Here is a 19128-nt window from a genome sequence, read left to right as displayed (position 1 = left end):
AGTTAAATAATAAGAGTTTATACTATACTTATTTGAAATATCATTAGTAGATCCTCTAACTTTGACATTTGTTATTATCATTGTTTAATCCTCACGTTGACCTTCCATCTCAAAGTTCTCATCAACTTCTTCTTCTTCTTCTTCTAGTATTATTTTATTACTATTACTATTACTATTACTATTACTATTATTGTTGTTGTTATTGTTGTTGTTGTTATATTGTTGTTATGTATAATTTATACAATTAACTCCTTGTGGTTCGACCCCGGTCTTGCCATGTTATTTATTACTTTGACACTCCTATACTTAGGAGAAGATATCAATCTTTTAATCATGTCACTTAGTGCCTAGGTCTTGCTAGCCCCAACATTAGGTATTTGTATTCCATGACCTGCAGCCCTACTAAAATTGGAATTGACCATTTTCTCCCCAACCATTTCTTCGATGTCAAATGCATTCTAATGAAAAGATAACCCCTTCATTCCCTTGTTGTCCTTGCAACTCTTTGTGGCAAGGACAAGTCTGCCATTACACTACTCCAATCCACAATCCCTTATGTTTAGGTAAACAATAACAGGGAGCACTGAGCCTTATATTTAGAAACTTAAGACCCAATAACCTTGGGTCTTGACGAAGAACCCAAAAAAATTAGGTCCTTATGCAAGACTTATTAGCCTTGGGTCTTGATGCCAGACCCAAGAGCACTGGGTCCTTTTGTATGGCTCAAGAGTACTGGGTCCGGACACAAGACTTATGAGCCTTAGGTCCTGATGAGGACTCATGAGCCCTAGTTCCTAAGGGGGACTTAAGAGAACTGGGTCCTGACACTGGATATAGAGAGCCTTAGGTCTCACTAGGATCTATAGCCACACTCGCGAGGCTGACCTAGTGCATAGGCAGGGTAGCTCCAACCCTAGCACTAGGTGTCCCTACGTGGCACACGGGTCTGGCTTAGCCCCCGCGCCATGTGTTCACATCCTAGGGCTTGCAACCCCACCAAAACTAGAACTAACCATTTTCTTTCCAACCATCTCTTCAATGTGAAATGCATCCTAGTGAAAAGATAATCAGCCCCTCCTTTGCTGTCTTTACAAGTCTCTGTGGCAAGGCAAGTTTGCCATTACTCTACTCTAATCCACGTGCTTTATGTATAGGTAAATAATAATAGATGCACTAAGCTCTTTTAGTATATTGTATAATTTCATAGTTGAAATAATTTCTTTACTTTATATATTAGTCTATTTGGGATTGTAGCAGCGACGGTAATTCAAAGCACTTTTTACTTAAAAATACATTAAATGAAGTTTTTTTTTTATTTTTTAAAAATTATATTTTTTACTTAGAAATGCATTAAATGAAGTTTTTTTTATTTTTTAAAAATTATTTTAACATCAATATATTAAAATAATTTAAAAATATAACAAAATTATTTTTCATAAAAAAATTTAAAATTTACATACCCATCAAAAAGGAAACCTTATTAAAATTGCTTGCAATAAAAACAAATAAGTAGGAAAAAGTTTAATTAACTTTGTCCAATATCCATGTTGACTTGGACCAGATCTATCTAAAATTAACCTAGTTAAAATCAAGTCATTAACTTATTAATTATTTTAAAAAAATTAGTTAAAATAATATTATTTTTAATTATTTTTTAAAAACTGAAAAGGTGCCAGGTCATGCCTTGAAATATAACCATGGAAAAAATTGGTTGGTAGCGGTGACTTTGTGGGGGGGAAAAAATCCTATCTTATAGCTTATTTTTGGGCAGGTCAGCGATAGAAAAGTCATCCCAATCATTTCGTACCATTTTCTTCATTTTTTTAGCATCTCATTGACATATTTTTAAAGATAATTGATGAAAAGACAAGAGAAGGTGTCGATATTCTCAAAATATTTTTCCATTTGCATTCGCTAAATGGAAAGGACATCCAATCTGAGGAGTACTTTAATTTAGGCATTCGATAATCTACTCATTCATGTCTATCAATGTAATATAATATGATATATTACATTGTTAAGTTAATTTGATAAATTAATTGCCTTGATGTATTTTCTTGGCGTGATGAACGGACAAAAATGGATGAAGGGATAAAATTAAAATTATAATCAAATTTTTGTGGAGAATTATCAAAAACAAATCAAACTTTGAGATTTAATAAAAATATTCAATTTTTTATTTGAGTTGTATATTTGTTAAGTTAATTTAAATTAAAAATGATATTATTTTAAATTTTTTAATATAAAAAAATCAAATTAAATTTTATTTGGATTAGACTTATTTAGATTGTACATTGATTTGTTGGTTTGTTAGGTAATCATTTAGGTTGTACATTGATTTGTTGGTTTGTTAGGTTAATTGAATTTGATACGATCTAAAACAATGTTGAATAAATAAATTCAAGTTATAGTATTATTGCATTTATTATCTAGTTTTATATTATAGAGTATAATAATATTAGTGTTTTGATTCAAGTTATCTTTATGTTATATTTTTTATAAAACTTCAATTTTTGCTTTTAAAAATTATATTAATCTCACTTGGATCATGTAATCATGAGATTCACATTAAAACTTAACTAGATATCTTATCACTGTAAAACTCAACCCAAGTCAGGTCTTAATTTAATAAATTATCAAGTTAATTTGTTAGGTTAAACCGAGTTTAATAATATTATTAGTTATAATGATTATTTTTATTTATTAATTTATTTTGAAATAAAATTTTAAAATTTTATATTTTTATTTTGAAAATTTTTTTAAAAATTTTTGATAAAGAAAAACACTACAAATTATATAACATGACCCTTGGGAAAGACAAATGGGTGTGGTCTTGTGAAAAAAAACCTCCTCCCAAAGTCTAAGGCTGGACTAGTCCACCTTCCTTGCGGAGCAAAGCTACCGACAGTTAATTAATTCTCTTTATGTATGTTGCCATAAATTCCTTATATAACCACGTATTATTATATTGTCTTGCCACATATTTTAAGTTGTCTAAAGAATAATTGGTAATATTTTATTAATTATTTCTTTGTATTATTTTGAAGGAAAAAAAACATAAACAAAGATGTTTTCATAGCTTTTGGTGTATCATATATTTATTCTTCTTTGTTATTATGGTAGAGGATTCATTTATTTATTTAACCCATCTGAATTTTTAAATTGAATGAATTTTTAAATAGTGAAAAACAAAATAATAATAAAGAGGATGAAAGGGCTAAAATGAGGGAGGGTTTTTTTTCTTTTCCAATTAAGAGAAAATACAAAGACAATCATGTATTTATAAATTATTAGAATTTATTAATATACAAGACATTTAAAATAATAAGCATAATTGTGGAATTGATTTCTATTTCAAGGAAAATAGCAATTGAAATATGTAAGCTTCCAATCCAAATATTTTTCTCAAAATATCTTTTTCCTTTGTTCAATGGTCTTTTGATAAGCTTTTAGAACTAATTTTGTTTTTTGAATAATTTTAAAAATAAAAAATATGTTCCTTTACATGGTTTAATGTATTCACGAAATCAATATCTTCCGATGCTATTATGCGAACTCGTATCAAACACTTTTCTCACGAAGTTTAATAAAATAAACCTAAATGCATCCATTTAGCCGTACCTGGGCATCTTGAAGATTTTAAAATAATTAATGGCATTGCTTGACAAATTCAGGCAAGGTTAAAGCAGTGTTTTTAAACCAGTTTATTGAGTCAGGGTCAATCTTGATTTATTTTATAAATTAAAATAATATTATTTTATTAAAAAATTAAAAAATAATTAATAGATTTTCATTGTGTTTTTAGCTGGGTCAATCAAATTTTTAATTATCTTTATTGTTTATAAATTTAACCCAATTCCAGCCATAAATTAGATGATTTCAAGACAACTTATCAAGTTACATTTTCAAAGTATAAGTTAAAGTTAAATATTAAAAGAATTCATCTACTTTTTCAAAAATATAATTAGAATATAAGTTAATAGTTAATTGAATTTTAATCTATTTAAACTTAAATTACTATATTAACTCAATTTTTTTTATAAAATCAATTAAATATTTTTTAACCTAAATTAATTGAAATCCTAGATTCGTTTTGGATTTTACATTAATATTAGACTAGCAAAAGGTCTTTTAAAAATGTTTTAAAAAAAATTATTTTTTATTTTTTATTTTAAATTAATATTTTTAAATATTTTTAGATGATTTTAATACACTAATTACAAAATTAATTTTTAAAAATAAAAATATTATTTTATAATATTTTAAAAACAACATTTATATTTCCAAACATATCCTGAAAAAATTTTAGGATATCAGTCTCCTCATTCTCTCTGCCTCTCCTCTAACATAACAACAGCTTACAACCCCAAACCTCTCTCTCTCTCACAAGTCGCCGCTAAAAAAATCTAATAAGGCGGCGTTTACCACTAAACTAAACCCAAAAAAGAAAAAGGAAAAGAAAAAACAAGGAATGGCTGCCTTGCCTTTGCCTTCCCTCTCTTACTCTTTCCAGGTAGGTAGGTATCTTTTTATGAAGAAATTCTTGTGAAAAAACTAACTAAATCTGCGGACCATTTTCAGTTCTTTCTTTCTTTTCTCTAGTGTTTTAAACTTGCTGGTGTTTATTTATTTATATGTTTGTGGTTTAGATCATTGTTGATATAGCTTGAGAAAAGGAAAGGGGGCGTTTGCTTTGGTTTGGTTTCGGCATTAGTAATAATGAGAATGGAGGGGGAGGGGGAGGAGGCTGCAACAGAAGCACCAGGGCAGCTAAAAAGGGCGTTAATAGATGCTACTGCCGGTGCTATTGCTGGTGGTATTTCGCGTACCGTTACATCTCCTCTTGATGTCATCAAAATCAGATTCCAGGTCTTTCTTTCCTTGTTTCTTTTCTCTGAAGTTTTGATATTTTTTAGTGGTTGAATTATAAAGTTTGAATTTTTATTGTTCTGCAATGATGGGTTTTTAATAGGCTTGATAAATTGTTCATGAATCTATATGTTAGCTATCCTTTTCAATGTAATGTGATGTGATGATTTATATGAATAAATTGTCAACGTTCATTTCTATTGCCAAGTTTTTCGATAGAGTATATCTGTGAAGTTCTGTTGTCCATGTGACTGGAATTAACATGCAACTTGAATAAGAATTTGGAGTTCACGGGGGAGGCCGGGAAATGGGGAACATTGATCTTTAGATGAAAAAGAGCTCATGCTATTGTGCAGTAAAAAAAGAGGGAAGAGGTTGGACAGCTGCAATTTATTTTATACTGGTGTTAGTTATGGTGTGTTTGTCTTTCAAATGCATGGTTGTATTTCGAGTCAAAAGTATTAAGTTGTGATGCTGAGAAAAATATTGGGTTGTGTATTTGATGACAGGTTCAACTGGAGCCAACATATTCATGGGATTTGGTTCGCAGGAATATGACTGCACCGTCAAAGTACACAGGAATGTTGCAAGCTACAAAGGATATATTTAGAGAGGAAGGTTTACCCGTATGATGCTCTCTTTCTGTTTTATTATTTGTGGATGGATGATTTAATTTGCATAGTGTAATTCAAAGCTGTTACACAGTAGTTGATTTAATGATGCTTGTTGTAGATGCGTATTAAGAAATCTAAGTCTATGATTTGAACTTTACGGAAGCAGGGCTGCTGAACCCAGGTGGTTTAGTCTCGGTTTACCAACTTTATGGTTTAATTTCAGTAAAATGATGGAATGAATCTCAAATATAGACAGTTTTTTTTTTTGCACATTTATAAACACCACCTGGATATTTTTGCTATAATCCTTTGAAGAAAGGAATTTTCTATGTTATTATTGAGTTTTAATTCTTCCATCACCAATGTTCTGCTTGTTTTTGAGAATGCAATTTTTTCTTTTCTTTTTGGTAACAAGAGGGGTTTGAGCCCAGAATTTGAGAACATAATTTTTAACTTATGCTCTTCAGGTTGTGAAGGTAAGTGAAACATGCTTTTCTATGGTTACAGATCTTGATGGCAGATATAACATACCACAGTTCTTTCACTTCATGCCATTGTGTTTGGTTTAATTTTCATGAAGTCCAAATACTGTTCTTGGGAGTTCCTTCAATATATTTTCAAAAACTTATTTTATGAAGGTTATATACCATCTTCTGATTTTTTATCCAAGGCAGTTGCTTGCTGTAGGGCTTTTGGCGTGGCAATGTTCCAGCTCTACTCATGGTTATGCCATACACCGCTATACAATTTGCAGTGTTGCACAAATTAAAAACATTTGCTGCTGGTTCTTCTAAGACAGGTATAATTATAACAGATTAATATAATCTGTAATTTTATTCTGGAAATGTGTGTTCTATTACATGGTTTTGCTGTGATCAAACTGAAAATGAATTTTGACCGGTGAATGGATTCAATAGACATTTATACATAAAAAATGACCTCACATTTTTTTTTCTTCAACATGTAGACTAGCATAAAACCGATTCAAAATTGTTCAATACATTAGAATAAATTTATGTGATGCTGACAGGTTTGCCGCAATTTTGATGGATATCTTCTCGTATTATGCTCAACTATATGCTTAGAGTCATATGGTCCAGATTCTAACTGTCAATTTATCATATTTTATACCTACTGGTAGTGAAGGCCATTGTTTCTATGTTATTTGAAATATATCCTAAAAGGATATGGCACTGGAGGTGATGTCATGTTTAATCTCTGTCCTGCTTACATACCCTAAAATGTCTCTTTTATTTGTTATGGTCTGATTGCTTACTATGATTCAGAGGATCATATCCAGTTGAGTCCTTACCTCTCCTACATCAGTGGAGCATTAGCAGGGTGCACAGCTACAGTTGGATCATACCCATTTGATCTTCTAAGAACCATATTAGCATCACAGGGTGAACCTAAGGTATAGAACATGATTATGTGTGTCATTCTTATGCTCTATAATAGACAAATGTGGCTCTCTTGAATTTTCCCAGTTATGATTTTGATTAGTGAAACTATCAGCGATAAATAAAGGAGTATCTATGTAATTGACATCACCCTATTCAGTTCATTTGTCTTAAAACACTATTTGCTGAAGACACTTTAAAATGAAAATATTATATGTTACTGCTTGACTGATTAATGCCTAATTTAGGTGTATCCAACAATGAGGTCAGCATTTGTTGATATTACCAGAGCACGTGGCTTCAGAGGATTATATGCTGGATTATCTCCAACACTGGTTGAGATTGTTCCTTATGCTGGCCTTCAGTTTGGCACCTATGATACATTTAAGCGCTGGACCATGGTAAGAATTCAAATATCTTTTTGTAGTTAAATGTCTAAGAAGTGGACCATGGTAAGATTGTAAAGGGATATTAAATTTTCTTTGGAAATGGAAGATCTGGATCAGCATTTGGTTGAAAAGCCAACATAGTATGCTTGTAAAACATTTGAAGGGAATTGCTTATTTGGTCCTTCTGCATTATCCGCCCATTACAAACTGAAATTTTAACCAACACCATTCACCATTCTGGTATAGATGGAGATGTACAAGAGATTGAGACAATTGGTTAAGCATGATTTTCTATCTTGTGAACTGAATGATTTTCTATCTTGAATCATGTTAAAACGAGAGGCACCTTGTCATTTCTATCAAAGCAGCCACTAACTTAACGGCAATAGGCAATCTATTCTGTCATAGATTTCATTGGCTGGTCATAAACATCTGAATTTAGTTCTTTACAGCTGGCCAATTGGTTAAGCTTGCAATGTTTTTCCTGTTCTGGAGAACAAGTATTTCCTTAAAAGACAATTTTGAGAAAAGGTTACAGGTGTTGCATGCACTTGATGGAATTTTCATCCTGCTTTCCACACACAAATACCAAGTTGTTTGGACAGTAATACATTTTACAGGATTGATTGTAGGGTTGGAACCATCATAGATCATCTACCACAAGCTTCATAAGTACAGATGATAGCCTTTCCAGCTTTCAGCTTTTTGTCTGTGGGTTGGCGGCTGGCACTTGTGCCAAACTTGTCTGTCATCCTCTTGATGTGGTCAAGAAAAGGTTTCAGGTAGATTCTGCATTTTTAATACTGATTGCTAAAAGATTCTCTTCCTTCCAAGTCAATTTGCTAGTCAAAAGACTTTTGAGTTTTAACAAGTTGTATTCACGCAATCTGTTTGTCTTCCGGCACTGTCAATGATATTTGATTTGTTGTTTATGGGTGCTGCAGATCGAAGGACTACAGAGGCACCCAAGGTATGGTGCTCGAGTTGAGCATCATGCTTACAAAAACTTGTTTGATGCTCTTAGCCGAATTTTGCAGGCGGAGGGCTGGGCTGGTCTTTATAAAGGCATTGTCCCATCAACTGTCAAGGCTGCACCAGCTGGTGCTGTAACATTCTTAGCTTATGAATTTACATCGGACTGGCTGGAGTCAATTTTGACTTGAATTTAACGTAATATTCTTTCCTGTTTCTTTTTATGGCCGTCCCATTCTTTTGCTTGAATCTGCCTCCAATGAAGGTGGTGGTGGTGATATTCTGATTAGTCATTCTTATAGTCTGGATTTATGCTTGTAGAGTAAAACGATGGTAAAATTAGATTTTGAGTGCAGAGTCAATTTTTGTAGCGGCTTCAGAATTATTTAATGTCACTGGAAATCATCGGACTGTTATTAGATCTCGAAATTTGTTCATACATGGTGGAAAGGCTGTTGTTTGTTGCTGGTTTAGTTGTATTGCATCCAAAATGATTGTATGTTGATGGTTAGACAATCGCATTTGCCCTAAATACAGGAGCAGGATTTCAACAATGAAATCTTGGGAATCACAATGGTTGTTTGGCTATGGGATGTAAGAAGGTGCAGGAATTCATGTCTTAATGTTGAGAAATTATTAGGTATATCAGAAGCTTTGCTAATAAAAACGAAATATTTATCATGAAAATAAATCATGGATCCTACATTACTTTGAAGCGAGAGGATTAAGCAAAAATAATCTCTCCTTAAATGTTATTGGGGTGGCAACTTCCGACGGCTGCAAATGAAGTGGCAAAAGTCCTAACCTAGCATTGCATAAAGAAGCCTCAACATCATTGAATGAAAAATGTCACCTTGCAAAACCCCGAGTTTATAACATGGTAGTGGTCAACATTTCAGCACTGGAAGAGGAGGGGAAATAGTTCCCAACTATACATCCAAACAAAAAATACTGTCAATTGGAGGTCAGTACCAGATTTACTAACAAAATTTGCTGACAGAGATACTCGACAAAACATATTATTGTACAAAATTGTTTACAAGAACGGTCAATAAATAGTTATGTTTGCTGTTTTGCTCTATAATGGACATGAAATCCCGGCACCGGCTCTTATTCAATAGAATATCCTGTCAGTAGTGCAGCAGAGCAGGTAAACCTGCAATCTTTCACCGATGGCTTTTCTGTTTGTTGTTATCCTCTGGAGGCAGTGATAAGAACTGCAGGATCCTCTGGACTTGTGCAACTTCAAGCCGAAACTTTTCAGCGATTTGCTGGATGTTCATAGGTCCTTCATGATCATCAGCCTTGCCTTGATACATGAGAATGATGTGGCGCAGTTGTGCCACATTCAGAGTTCCTGGAGCAACAGCACTTTCTTCATATCTGCGAGAATCAGGTTTCGTGTTTCTCAGCTTTGGCATGGGCCTGTTGTACCTTTCAACTACAGGTGCCTGTCAAGAAATCCAACTGTATTTTCAAAAGATGATCTGAAGTAAGAGAAACATGCTGTGGCAAACAATTTTCAGGTTGCAGTTATGTCTAATCAATAACGTTATATGATAATTCTAAGAGAAATGGGAAGGAAAACAGCAGAGGTGTTTTAAGTGACAAGCATGTACCACTACAATCCCCAAAGTGGATTATCACAAAACTTTGGGAAGAATGTCAGCATTCTGATTATGCATGGAGAAATTCTGAATTTGTTTATCCAAGCAAGTTTCAATAATAGTAATCTATTTGACACCATTGCATGAGGATCACAACGGACAACTAAATGCATCACCAGTCACCAGAGCAATAATCAAGATTTTAACCAAAAAATGCCATAGATGTCTAAATACGAGTGGAATCACTTGATAAACATGTAAATGTGTTCTCAGTCGTGAGGCTTTATTGAAGTACACATAATGATTTTCTTAAAAGATTTTTTCTCTAAACCATTTTTTTTTTTTCATTTCAAACAAGCATTCTCTCTGACATTAAAATTAAGCAAGTCTTTATCTGATTTCTCCAGGGAAAGCAGAAATGAATAGACTTTTCTTATTCTTCTCCTTTTCTTTTGATCAGTGCCAATCCAGCACCATGTTAATGCACATTGCAAAAAGGAGATTTGACAAAGTTTCTGGCACATCTATAATCAATAAATAGCAGTAAGTTGAATGATAGCACATATTAATCAAGAGTTAAGTGAAAAAAAGTAAACGAACAGCAGGAATTAATCCCAATAACTCACCTCACCAGTTTCGAGCTTCCCTCCAGGCTTCGATTTAATTCTACCCACCATTTGACTAAGCATTGCATCATACTGTGTATCTCGTTCTTCGAGGACATTGTCAGGATTAATTCTTGGAGCACCTTCTTCAGTGAGGAGTGGAAAGATCGCAAGAGGTGAAGAAATAAAAAGTTGGTAAGTTCCATTCCTAAGAATAGCATCCCACAAACATGTAGTCTCACAAAAAAGAACGTTCAGAAGACCTTACAAATACTAACTCAATATCCAGAACACAAACATAGATCATTTTGTAAAGTCCGATAAGTTGATCAATTATCAATGCCTACCAATTTACACTACCAAAGCAAGACCAAAAACATAAACGAATCACAATCTGCTTGCACCCATTGAAAAGATCCCATGACTGGTCAGTTGTAATATATTTCTTACAGAACATCCACTGCAAATATGAATCATGTGAGTAAGCATAAGATACAGTATGTGCTGAATCCGATCACATTGACAGAATAGTTCAAGCAAATAGTCTTTAGCAAAGCGTTATTATCAATAATCCGAAAGAAGGAACCGAGAAGACACCACCTTGCAGGTGTTTCCACACAACTCGCATCACGTATCCAATTCAGTCTCAAATCTTAGCAAGTTATTTCAATTACAAAATCACAAACTGATTTCCCTGTAGTTATTACAACAGTTTCTTTCATGCCTTTACACAGCAAAGCAGTCGATAGCATCAAACATACAAAAGGGGAAGAAAGTAATAAATTAAAACACTCGAAGAAAATGAATGCCAATATATAAGTGGTGGTGGTCCTTGATATCTCGATAGCCCAAAGGTCCTTATGCATTTTTGCTTTAGGGTTCAGGCTAAAAAACCTAGCATGGAGCTCAATCTGTGCTATTTTATCATGGAATGAATCAATATCTTATCATAAAAATCTCTTAAAAGAAGCAGCAATATGAATTGATAAGCTAACCAGAGCCAAGACTGTTCTGATTGGTGGTGGTGGTACTTGATATCTCCACCTTTTCGGTGGAGGTCACCGGCGGCCTCCGATCAGTGATCTTAGTTGGAGGTGGGTCGGGTGGCGCTCTGATTCTTCCAGATGCTCGACGAAATGCCTGACCCATTTTTGTTTTCTTTCTTATAGCTCAAAATGCCAATGCCTATAACGTCGTCACCTTCACCGTCACCGTCACGTTGTAATTTCTTTATAGAGCGTGGCTTTAGGGCAGCTTTAAGGGAAGTGAAGTAAAATATGGAAATGAAGGAGGAGGAGGAAATGGGCGTGTAAGACACGCGCTGGTTATATATATATGGGAAATACGGTGACGCGTTGGTGGCTTCTTTGCAAGCCACGTATATGTCCTCCTTGTCCTTTCTTTGGGCGACTCCTGACCATGGGGAGAAAGGGTGGACGACTCCTACTTGCGTTGCATGCTTTCAACCCTCTTTTGCATTTCCAATTATCTCATGTGCGGAACGTTAAATTAATAACTAATTTACGAAATAAAGTTATAGCATTTTGTTAAAAAAAAAATTAGGAGATGAAGGACCATAAAGAAAGAAGTAAATCATCCCTTTTCAATAAAAGACACAGAAGTTCTATTTCATCCTCCAATTTTAATTTTTTCATAGTTGATCCTTTTTCTTTTAAAGGAATACATTTTCATTCTAAATTTTAGTTTTTTTACATTTCAGTCTCTAGAAATTAAGAAATTAGAAAAAAAATACTGAAAAAGATTAATAAAAGATAGTTATCTTGTGGTCTAATTTCAACTATCAAAAACTTCAATTTTAGTATTCATGTATTTATCTTTTTCCATAAAAAAAAGTATATGTTCTATAGGATAAAAGAAAAGGAAAGTATTAATAAGGGATGACAGGTTTTGATACCTTTTCTTCTTATTTCAAATATTATTTTGATTCCCTTTAGTTTTTATACAATAAACCACTTAGCTAAAAAATATTTTTTTTATTAAAAAACATATTAAGAAAAAGGAGAATCGAGAACAAAAAATTATATTTTTCTAAAAAAGTTTAGACCATTACTTCACTTATGAAAAACCATTTTAATAACCATATAATTAAATTAAAAAAATAAAAAAGCATTCCATGCACAAGATAAAGTATCTTGATATATATTTATCTTTTATTCCTTACAAAAAAATAATTTTTCATTTTAGTCTAAAAATACTGTTAACACTTTTTTTTTAATATAATTTGTATATGCTTCAATTCATTTTATTAAGCTAATATATCAAATTTTAAATTTCAATTAAAATTATTTTTTCCATGATAGTAGAAAACACATTCATAATGCCATGCATTCTTCTCTTGCTTCAGAAGTTAACTAGATCATTTTCCCGTGCTATAATATTGTTAGTCGATTCAAATTCTTTTTTTAGATATTACTAATTTTTTTCGAGCAGGAAAAAAATAAAATCATGTAAAAGTTGACTCGATGTAACCTGATTGAGTTTACGGGTGACACGACTAAAAGATTGATGTCTTCTTTCAAATGCAGGAGTGTCGAAGTAATAAATAACCTAGCAAGGTCAAATCACAGGGAGATTAATTGTATAAATTATAAATAATAATAATATAACAACAACAACAACAATACTAATAATATTAGTAATAGTATAATAATAATAATAATAAAGAAGAAGAAAAAGAAGAAGATGAGAGCTTTGGGATGGAAGATTAATGTAAGGATTAAACAATGATAACAACAAATGTTATTTCTATTGAATCCACTAATAGTATGTCAAACAAGTATAGTATAAAACTCTTGTTATTCAATTAGAAAGAAAATACAAATAAAATAAGAACATAAATAAGATAAAAGTTAACTAAGTAACGGAAAGGAATTGAAAGATATAAATAAGATATTAATGAAAATAAAACTTAAGCATTACAAAAATACAAAGAGAGAAAGGAAGAGCATGATCTTGATCTGGAGACCAAGATGTCTAAATGCATGGAAAATGCCTCTTTTTATAGGTTAAAATTAAAAACTATTGATTTGATGACTAATTGATGAGTAGGTGCCTAACTCTTGACTTCCTAACAATTGTTATCTTCTCTTGCCTGCCCAAAACGTCATTGATAACGTCAGAATTGGAACCATTTGAAAACATGAAAGTTATAGGAAATTGTCTTAGCTTTTCAGAAAAAAAAAATGGATGTCATTTCGAATTCTAGAACTCTAGATATGGACCAAACACTAAACAGTATTCGGGCTGCAGGACAGATTCAGACTTTTTCGTTGTTGTTACAATTTGGACTTGAAAATAACCTTTTTAAATCTTGAGCTTCATGAAAGTTGTAGGCCTATGTTTTACCTTTTCATACATATAAAGTAGGCCTAAATACAAGATCTACAGCTCCAAATATGACCCAATTACTAAACAGTGTTCCAGTTTGGACTCCTTGTGGTTCGACCCCGGTCTTGCCGGGTTATTTATTACTTCGACACTCCTGCACTTGGGAGAAGACATCAATCTTTTAGTCGTGTCACTCATCAATCAATTCTTTTATTTATGTGATAGGCCTACATTTAAAATGAACATTTAACATAAATTAAAGGTATTTTATATTATTAGATATGTTATTATAAAATATGCTTTAGTTAAGAAGTTATTGATACTTCAAATGCAAAATGATGATATAAAATCTTGATGAAAATGCACTTGTAAGTACTAATTAGCGGGTCAAAAAGCAACTCATACAATTGGTAATAACATAGTTTGACTAAAAAAATTCTAAGATGATATTTTTGAAATATTAAGATAATAATATATTAGATTGAATTAAGTCGACTCGAGTTAACATATTAAATCTATGACCTAGGTTATGAAACTATGATAACCTTATAAAAAATAAAACAAAATAAATTATGAAGCCTAAATTTCAATCAACCACATGTTGAAGGATGAAATTAAAAAAATATCTAAGAAAGTGACCCTAGTTAACTTGTCAAATTTGTGACTCGGGTTATAAGACCGAGATAACCTTATGGAAAACAAATAAAAAAAAATTATAAATTTTAATAATTAATTAGTCCAATATTAAATTATGAGATTAAAAAAAGAAATCAATTAAAAAAACATAAAAAACAACCTTAGTCAATTCGCTAAACTCATTACTCGGGTCATAAAACTGAGATAACCTCATAGAAAATAATTAAAAAAAACATGATTTAACCTGAATTAACCTGTGAAATTCATGACTTTGGTAATAAGACTAAGATAACTCCATCGAAAGCAAATCAAAATAAATTATAAAATTCAGTTTTCAATCGTTTTTGTCAGATCCAATGTTGAAAGATAAAATTTATAAGAATTCTAATGAATAAAAATAACACAAAAAAGGAGCCAAGTCAACCCGGGTTAGCTCGTTAAGTATTATTATATGATCATGAGGTCAGGATAATGTAATAAAAAGCAAATCAAAACAAATCATGAAGCCTCATTTTTAATTAAACACATTATTAAATGATGAAATTGAAAAGAAAAAAAAGTTAATGAAAAAAATTAACTAAATTAATTAGGTTATGCTAAACCTGCGATCTAGGTCATGAGACAAGGACAGCCCAGTAAAAAACATCTAATGTTGAAAAACTCGTGAATTAGATTATAAGACCGAGATAACTTAAAAAAATAAATAAAAAATAATCTCATTTAAATAGGGTTAAAATCCTAAAACCTACGACCTTGATCATGAGACCATGATATCCTTATAGAAAGCAAATAAAAAAATATCATGAAACTTAATTCCTAACTGATCCAATATTGAATGATTATATTAGAAAAGATTCAATAAAGAAAAAGAAAAAACAACTCCAAACAATTTGAATTAACTCATTAAGTACTATTTTTAGATCGTGAGACTAAAATAACATACTAGAAAGTAAGAAAAATAAATAAATCATGAAGTAAAATTGTAACAACTTATACTTTCTCATTTGTCTTTACTTAATTTCCATGAACAATGCGTAGAAATTCAAGAAATGTTTTTTTATATGGAAAGTCTTATAAATCTATCAACATCTTATGGATGTACATCATTTATAACAACTTTTATTATTAATCAAATAATTTATAAGTTTTTTTTTTTGAAAATACAAATGGTCTTTCTACATAAGTCTAGGAAGCTCAGTGACCTTATAAAATAGATGTCTTCAAAGAAATTTACTTGTAAAATATATAAAATTAGAAAATAAATTATATTAAACATTTGCATCATCCTAATTACTAATGTTTAACAATTATATGATCGAAACTAACTTCATTTTTTTTTTAGAACCTTGATCTTATATTAACTTTCAATATCTTTTATTTTTCATGATTCCTGTATAAATTTTTTTCCCATCGTTTTATTCATCACATTATCATTCTTACATCATGATAATTATTTCATTTGTAATCAAGTTTAACTTATCAGTATATTATTTATTTTATACAACTTTAAAATTAACTAGTCTCCTTCAAATACTTTCACACAATATTCCTTTTTACATCGATGTTATTTCATAATTATTTCTACTTTATGAATATATTAAATTTATATTAATATTAATATTAAATTTTATAATTAACATCATAATTATTTCTACTTTATGAATATATTAAATTTATATTAATATTATCATTTTACAACTCATAAAATATATCCCATAATTTATTTTTCTCAACACATGTAAATTATTTGATCTTTTCCTCTCTTAACCACCTTTAAGACATATCGTAATTCATTGCATAAGCATGTCTAATTCACATCTTTATTTAATTCATGACATATTTAATTCATGTCCATTTCTATTATTTATAATTTATCGCATAACTTTCCATTATTTTTATACTTATAAGACGTGCTCCAATCATCTTTCTTTTACATTAAACTTTGTTGGTAAAACTAATTGAATACTCAATCATTAACCTATCAGTACAACCAAACTCATACACATCTTACTTCATTACATGTTATTATTAATACCAAATACATAATCTACTACTTGGCACTATGTGACAAGGTATAGTTATCATTAATACCAAATATATGATCTACTACTTAGCACGATGTGAGGAGGTACCTGAAACTTGCCTATTAACCATGGTAACTAGTTTCTATCATATACCAAATACATTAACTATAATAACTAGTTTCTATGATTACCTATTACTTAGGACACTAGTTTCATTAACTAGGATAACTAGTTTATCTGATAGGCCATTAACCAAGGCACTATTCTTATTATTAAGTAACTAGTTCCATCATCCATTACTAGGCACTAACCTTATTATTGGATAATTAGTTTCACTGCCCATTACCAGGCACTAGTTCCATTACAGGATAACTAGTTCCACCCACATCATTATTAAAGAAGAACATTCCATATTTAATGAAAGCATACTTATATAAATCAATACAACCGTATCAAGATGTCAAGCATCTATTTCACAACAATATTCGTATATTTATGGGTTATTTTACACATTAGTTATCTTAGAGTGTTATCATCTAAATTTTCCTGACATAATTTTCACCGTTGTGGTCGAAATAGTTTTTACATGAAAATTTTGTCGTTGAGATCAAAGGTAATACATACAAAGTTTTCCCACCGTTGTGGTTAAATAAAATCTTATAACATACCATAAATTATCACTTAAGTGATTAATTACAAATTACACATTAAGTTCTACTTTGAAGGCATCCGCCTTTTATTAATAATAACAATAATAATACATTATAAAATTTATTATTTTTGTAATTCTAGCATTTATAAAAGCATGTATAATAATTAAAAAACAAGGGAGGGTCAATCCCTTACCTTGACTCCTATAATCCATGTTCATGAGAAGTTGAGTCTCACCCCTTATGCCTCTCCTAAAACTCCACATAATAATCATTATTGCTTATCCATTCTAATATGAATTTCTTTCGTATTATCTTTCCATACAACACATCCAAATACAAGTTCACAACCTAATTATTTTATGTATTTACATATAATCTATTCGGTTCTTGACACGACTAAAATATTGTTGTCTATTCCCAAATATAGGAATGTCAAAGTAATAAATAACCTAGTAAGATCGGGGTCGAACCATAGGGAAGTTAACTATTTAAATTATAAATAACAACAACAACAATAGTAGTCGTAGTAAAGAGGACTTTGAGATATAAGATTAATATGAGGATTAAACAATAATAAAAATAATTGTCAAGGTTAAAGGATCCACTAATAGTATTTTGAACAAGTATAGTATAAACTCTTATTACTTAATTGGAAACAACACACAAAGGAGGTTCCAATCGGATTATAAATTGTTAACATAATTACATTAGTTATCTTATTTGAATAATGTTAATACTTGTAAATATTATCAGGTATTTATAATTATAACTTTTATTAACAACAAATTAAGTTTCTTTCATAGCACAAGTGTCAGTTACACTATACAATTGGGCTATGAAAGTTTCAAGTATTTGTTATACCAAGTGTTATACAACATAAATCTATATTAACCATTTAACAAACAAAGTATTAAAAGTGAACAAGATAACAAATACAAAACATGTTAGTATCAAACATTAAAGTCCATGTTGAGTTTACACTATACTTATTCTTACACCATTAGTGTAAGCTTTTCACATTGACACAATAAACTTATTAGTGTAATATTTTCACCTTGACATAATAAACTTAACTAAACATAATAAAAGAAGAGAAACATAAAAAAACAAGATAAGAATATAAATAAGATAAAAGTTAACTAAGCAAAGAAAAGGAAATGATAAGCATAAACAAAAGATTAATATAATCAAAACTTAAGCATTACAATAAAGAGAAAGAGTTAGAACATGCTGGTTTATGGTAAATATTTATCTTAAATACAGGCCTATCATATAAATAAAATGATTAATTGATGAGTTTAAGTACTGAAATTGAAAGGATAATGAATGAGAGGGCCATACTTATAAAAGAGATGTTGGTTCAACCCAAACTGGAACACTGTTAAGTTATTGGGTCATATCTAAAGCTGTAGATCTTTGCTTTAGGTTTGCTCTATATGGATGGAAAGCTAAGACATAGGTCTAAAACATTCACTAGAAGACAAGACTCAATTCTACTGTATGGAAGTCCAAATTATAGCAACAACGAAGAAGTCTGAATCTGTCTTGCAGTCCAGACACTATTCAATGTTCAACCCATATATTAAGTTTTAGAAGTCCAATGACCTCAATTTTTTTTATTGGAAAGCTGAGACAATTTTCTAGAACTTTCATGTTTAAGTTTGTCCAAATTCTAATGTTAGAAATGATATTTTGTTCAGACAAGAAGGTAAGGATCGTCACTAAGTCAAGATGCAGCCACCTATTCAATAATTAGTCAACAAATCAATAGTTCCTAACTTCGGCTTATAAAAGGAGGCATTTGCCATGTATTTATTATAAGCAACCCACAATCATATTTTAAAGTGTGTGTGTGAAAATAAAGGTTTAAGAATACTTATTAAATGAGTATATAAGCAAAATCAAGTGATAATAATACGAGAGTTTGTAAATATAAGTGATAATAATGCGAGAGTTTGTAAACCTGAATATTTCAAGGAAGTTTGTGATAGACCTTGTTATGAATATTGCA

General features: G+C 30.9%; 2 protein-coding genes across 3 annotated transcripts; one reads left to right on the top strand and one right to left on the bottom strand.

The window, feature by feature from the left end:
* The first annotated feature begins 4318 nt into the window (after positions 1-4318).
* On the top strand, positions 4319-8711 carry LOC105118369 (mitochondrial thiamine pyrophosphate carrier-like). Of its 2 annotated transcripts, none has more exons than XM_011016298.1 (8): positions 4319-4517; positions 4650-4869; positions 5379-5495; positions 6171-6282; positions 6770-6897; positions 7132-7284; positions 7905-8054; positions 8217-8711. In XM_011016298.1, the coding sequence occupies exons 2-8, from the start codon at positions 4720-4722 to the stop codon at positions 8433-8435; spliced, it is 1029 nt and encodes a 342-aa protein (XP_011014600.1). In that variant the 5' UTR covers positions 4319-4517; positions 4650-4719; the 3' UTR covers positions 8436-8711. The 2 variants fall into 2 exon arrangements, with proteins under 2 accessions (XP_011014600.1, XP_011014601.1); XM_011016299.1 differs by having other exon boundaries at positions 4320-4513.
* A 442-nt stretch (positions 8712-9153) lies between these two features.
* On the bottom strand, positions 9154-11788 carry LOC105118367 (dynein beta chain, ciliary protein). Its single transcript, XM_011016297.1, has 3 exons — positions 11452-11788; positions 10478-10602; positions 9154-9695 (listed from the first exon to the last, which is right to left on the bottom strand). Exons 1-3 carry the CDS (start codon positions 11603-11605, stop codon positions 9411-9413), a joined length of 564 nt encoding a protein of 187 aa, XP_011014599.1. The 5' UTR covers positions 11606-11788; the 3' UTR covers positions 9154-9410.
* Between the last annotated feature and the right edge of the window lie 7340 nt (positions 11789-19128).

Source organism: Populus euphratica, unplaced genomic scaffold (assembly GCF_000495115.2).
Source record: "Populus euphratica unplaced genomic scaffold, PopEup_1.0 scaffold1905.1, whole genome shotgun sequence".
NCBI classification, from domain to species: Eukaryota; Viridiplantae; Streptophyta; class Magnoliopsida; order Malpighiales; family Salicaceae; genus Populus; species Populus euphratica.
Note: the sequence above shows the minus strand (reverse complement) of the source record. Positions and strands in the feature narration are given on the sequence as shown.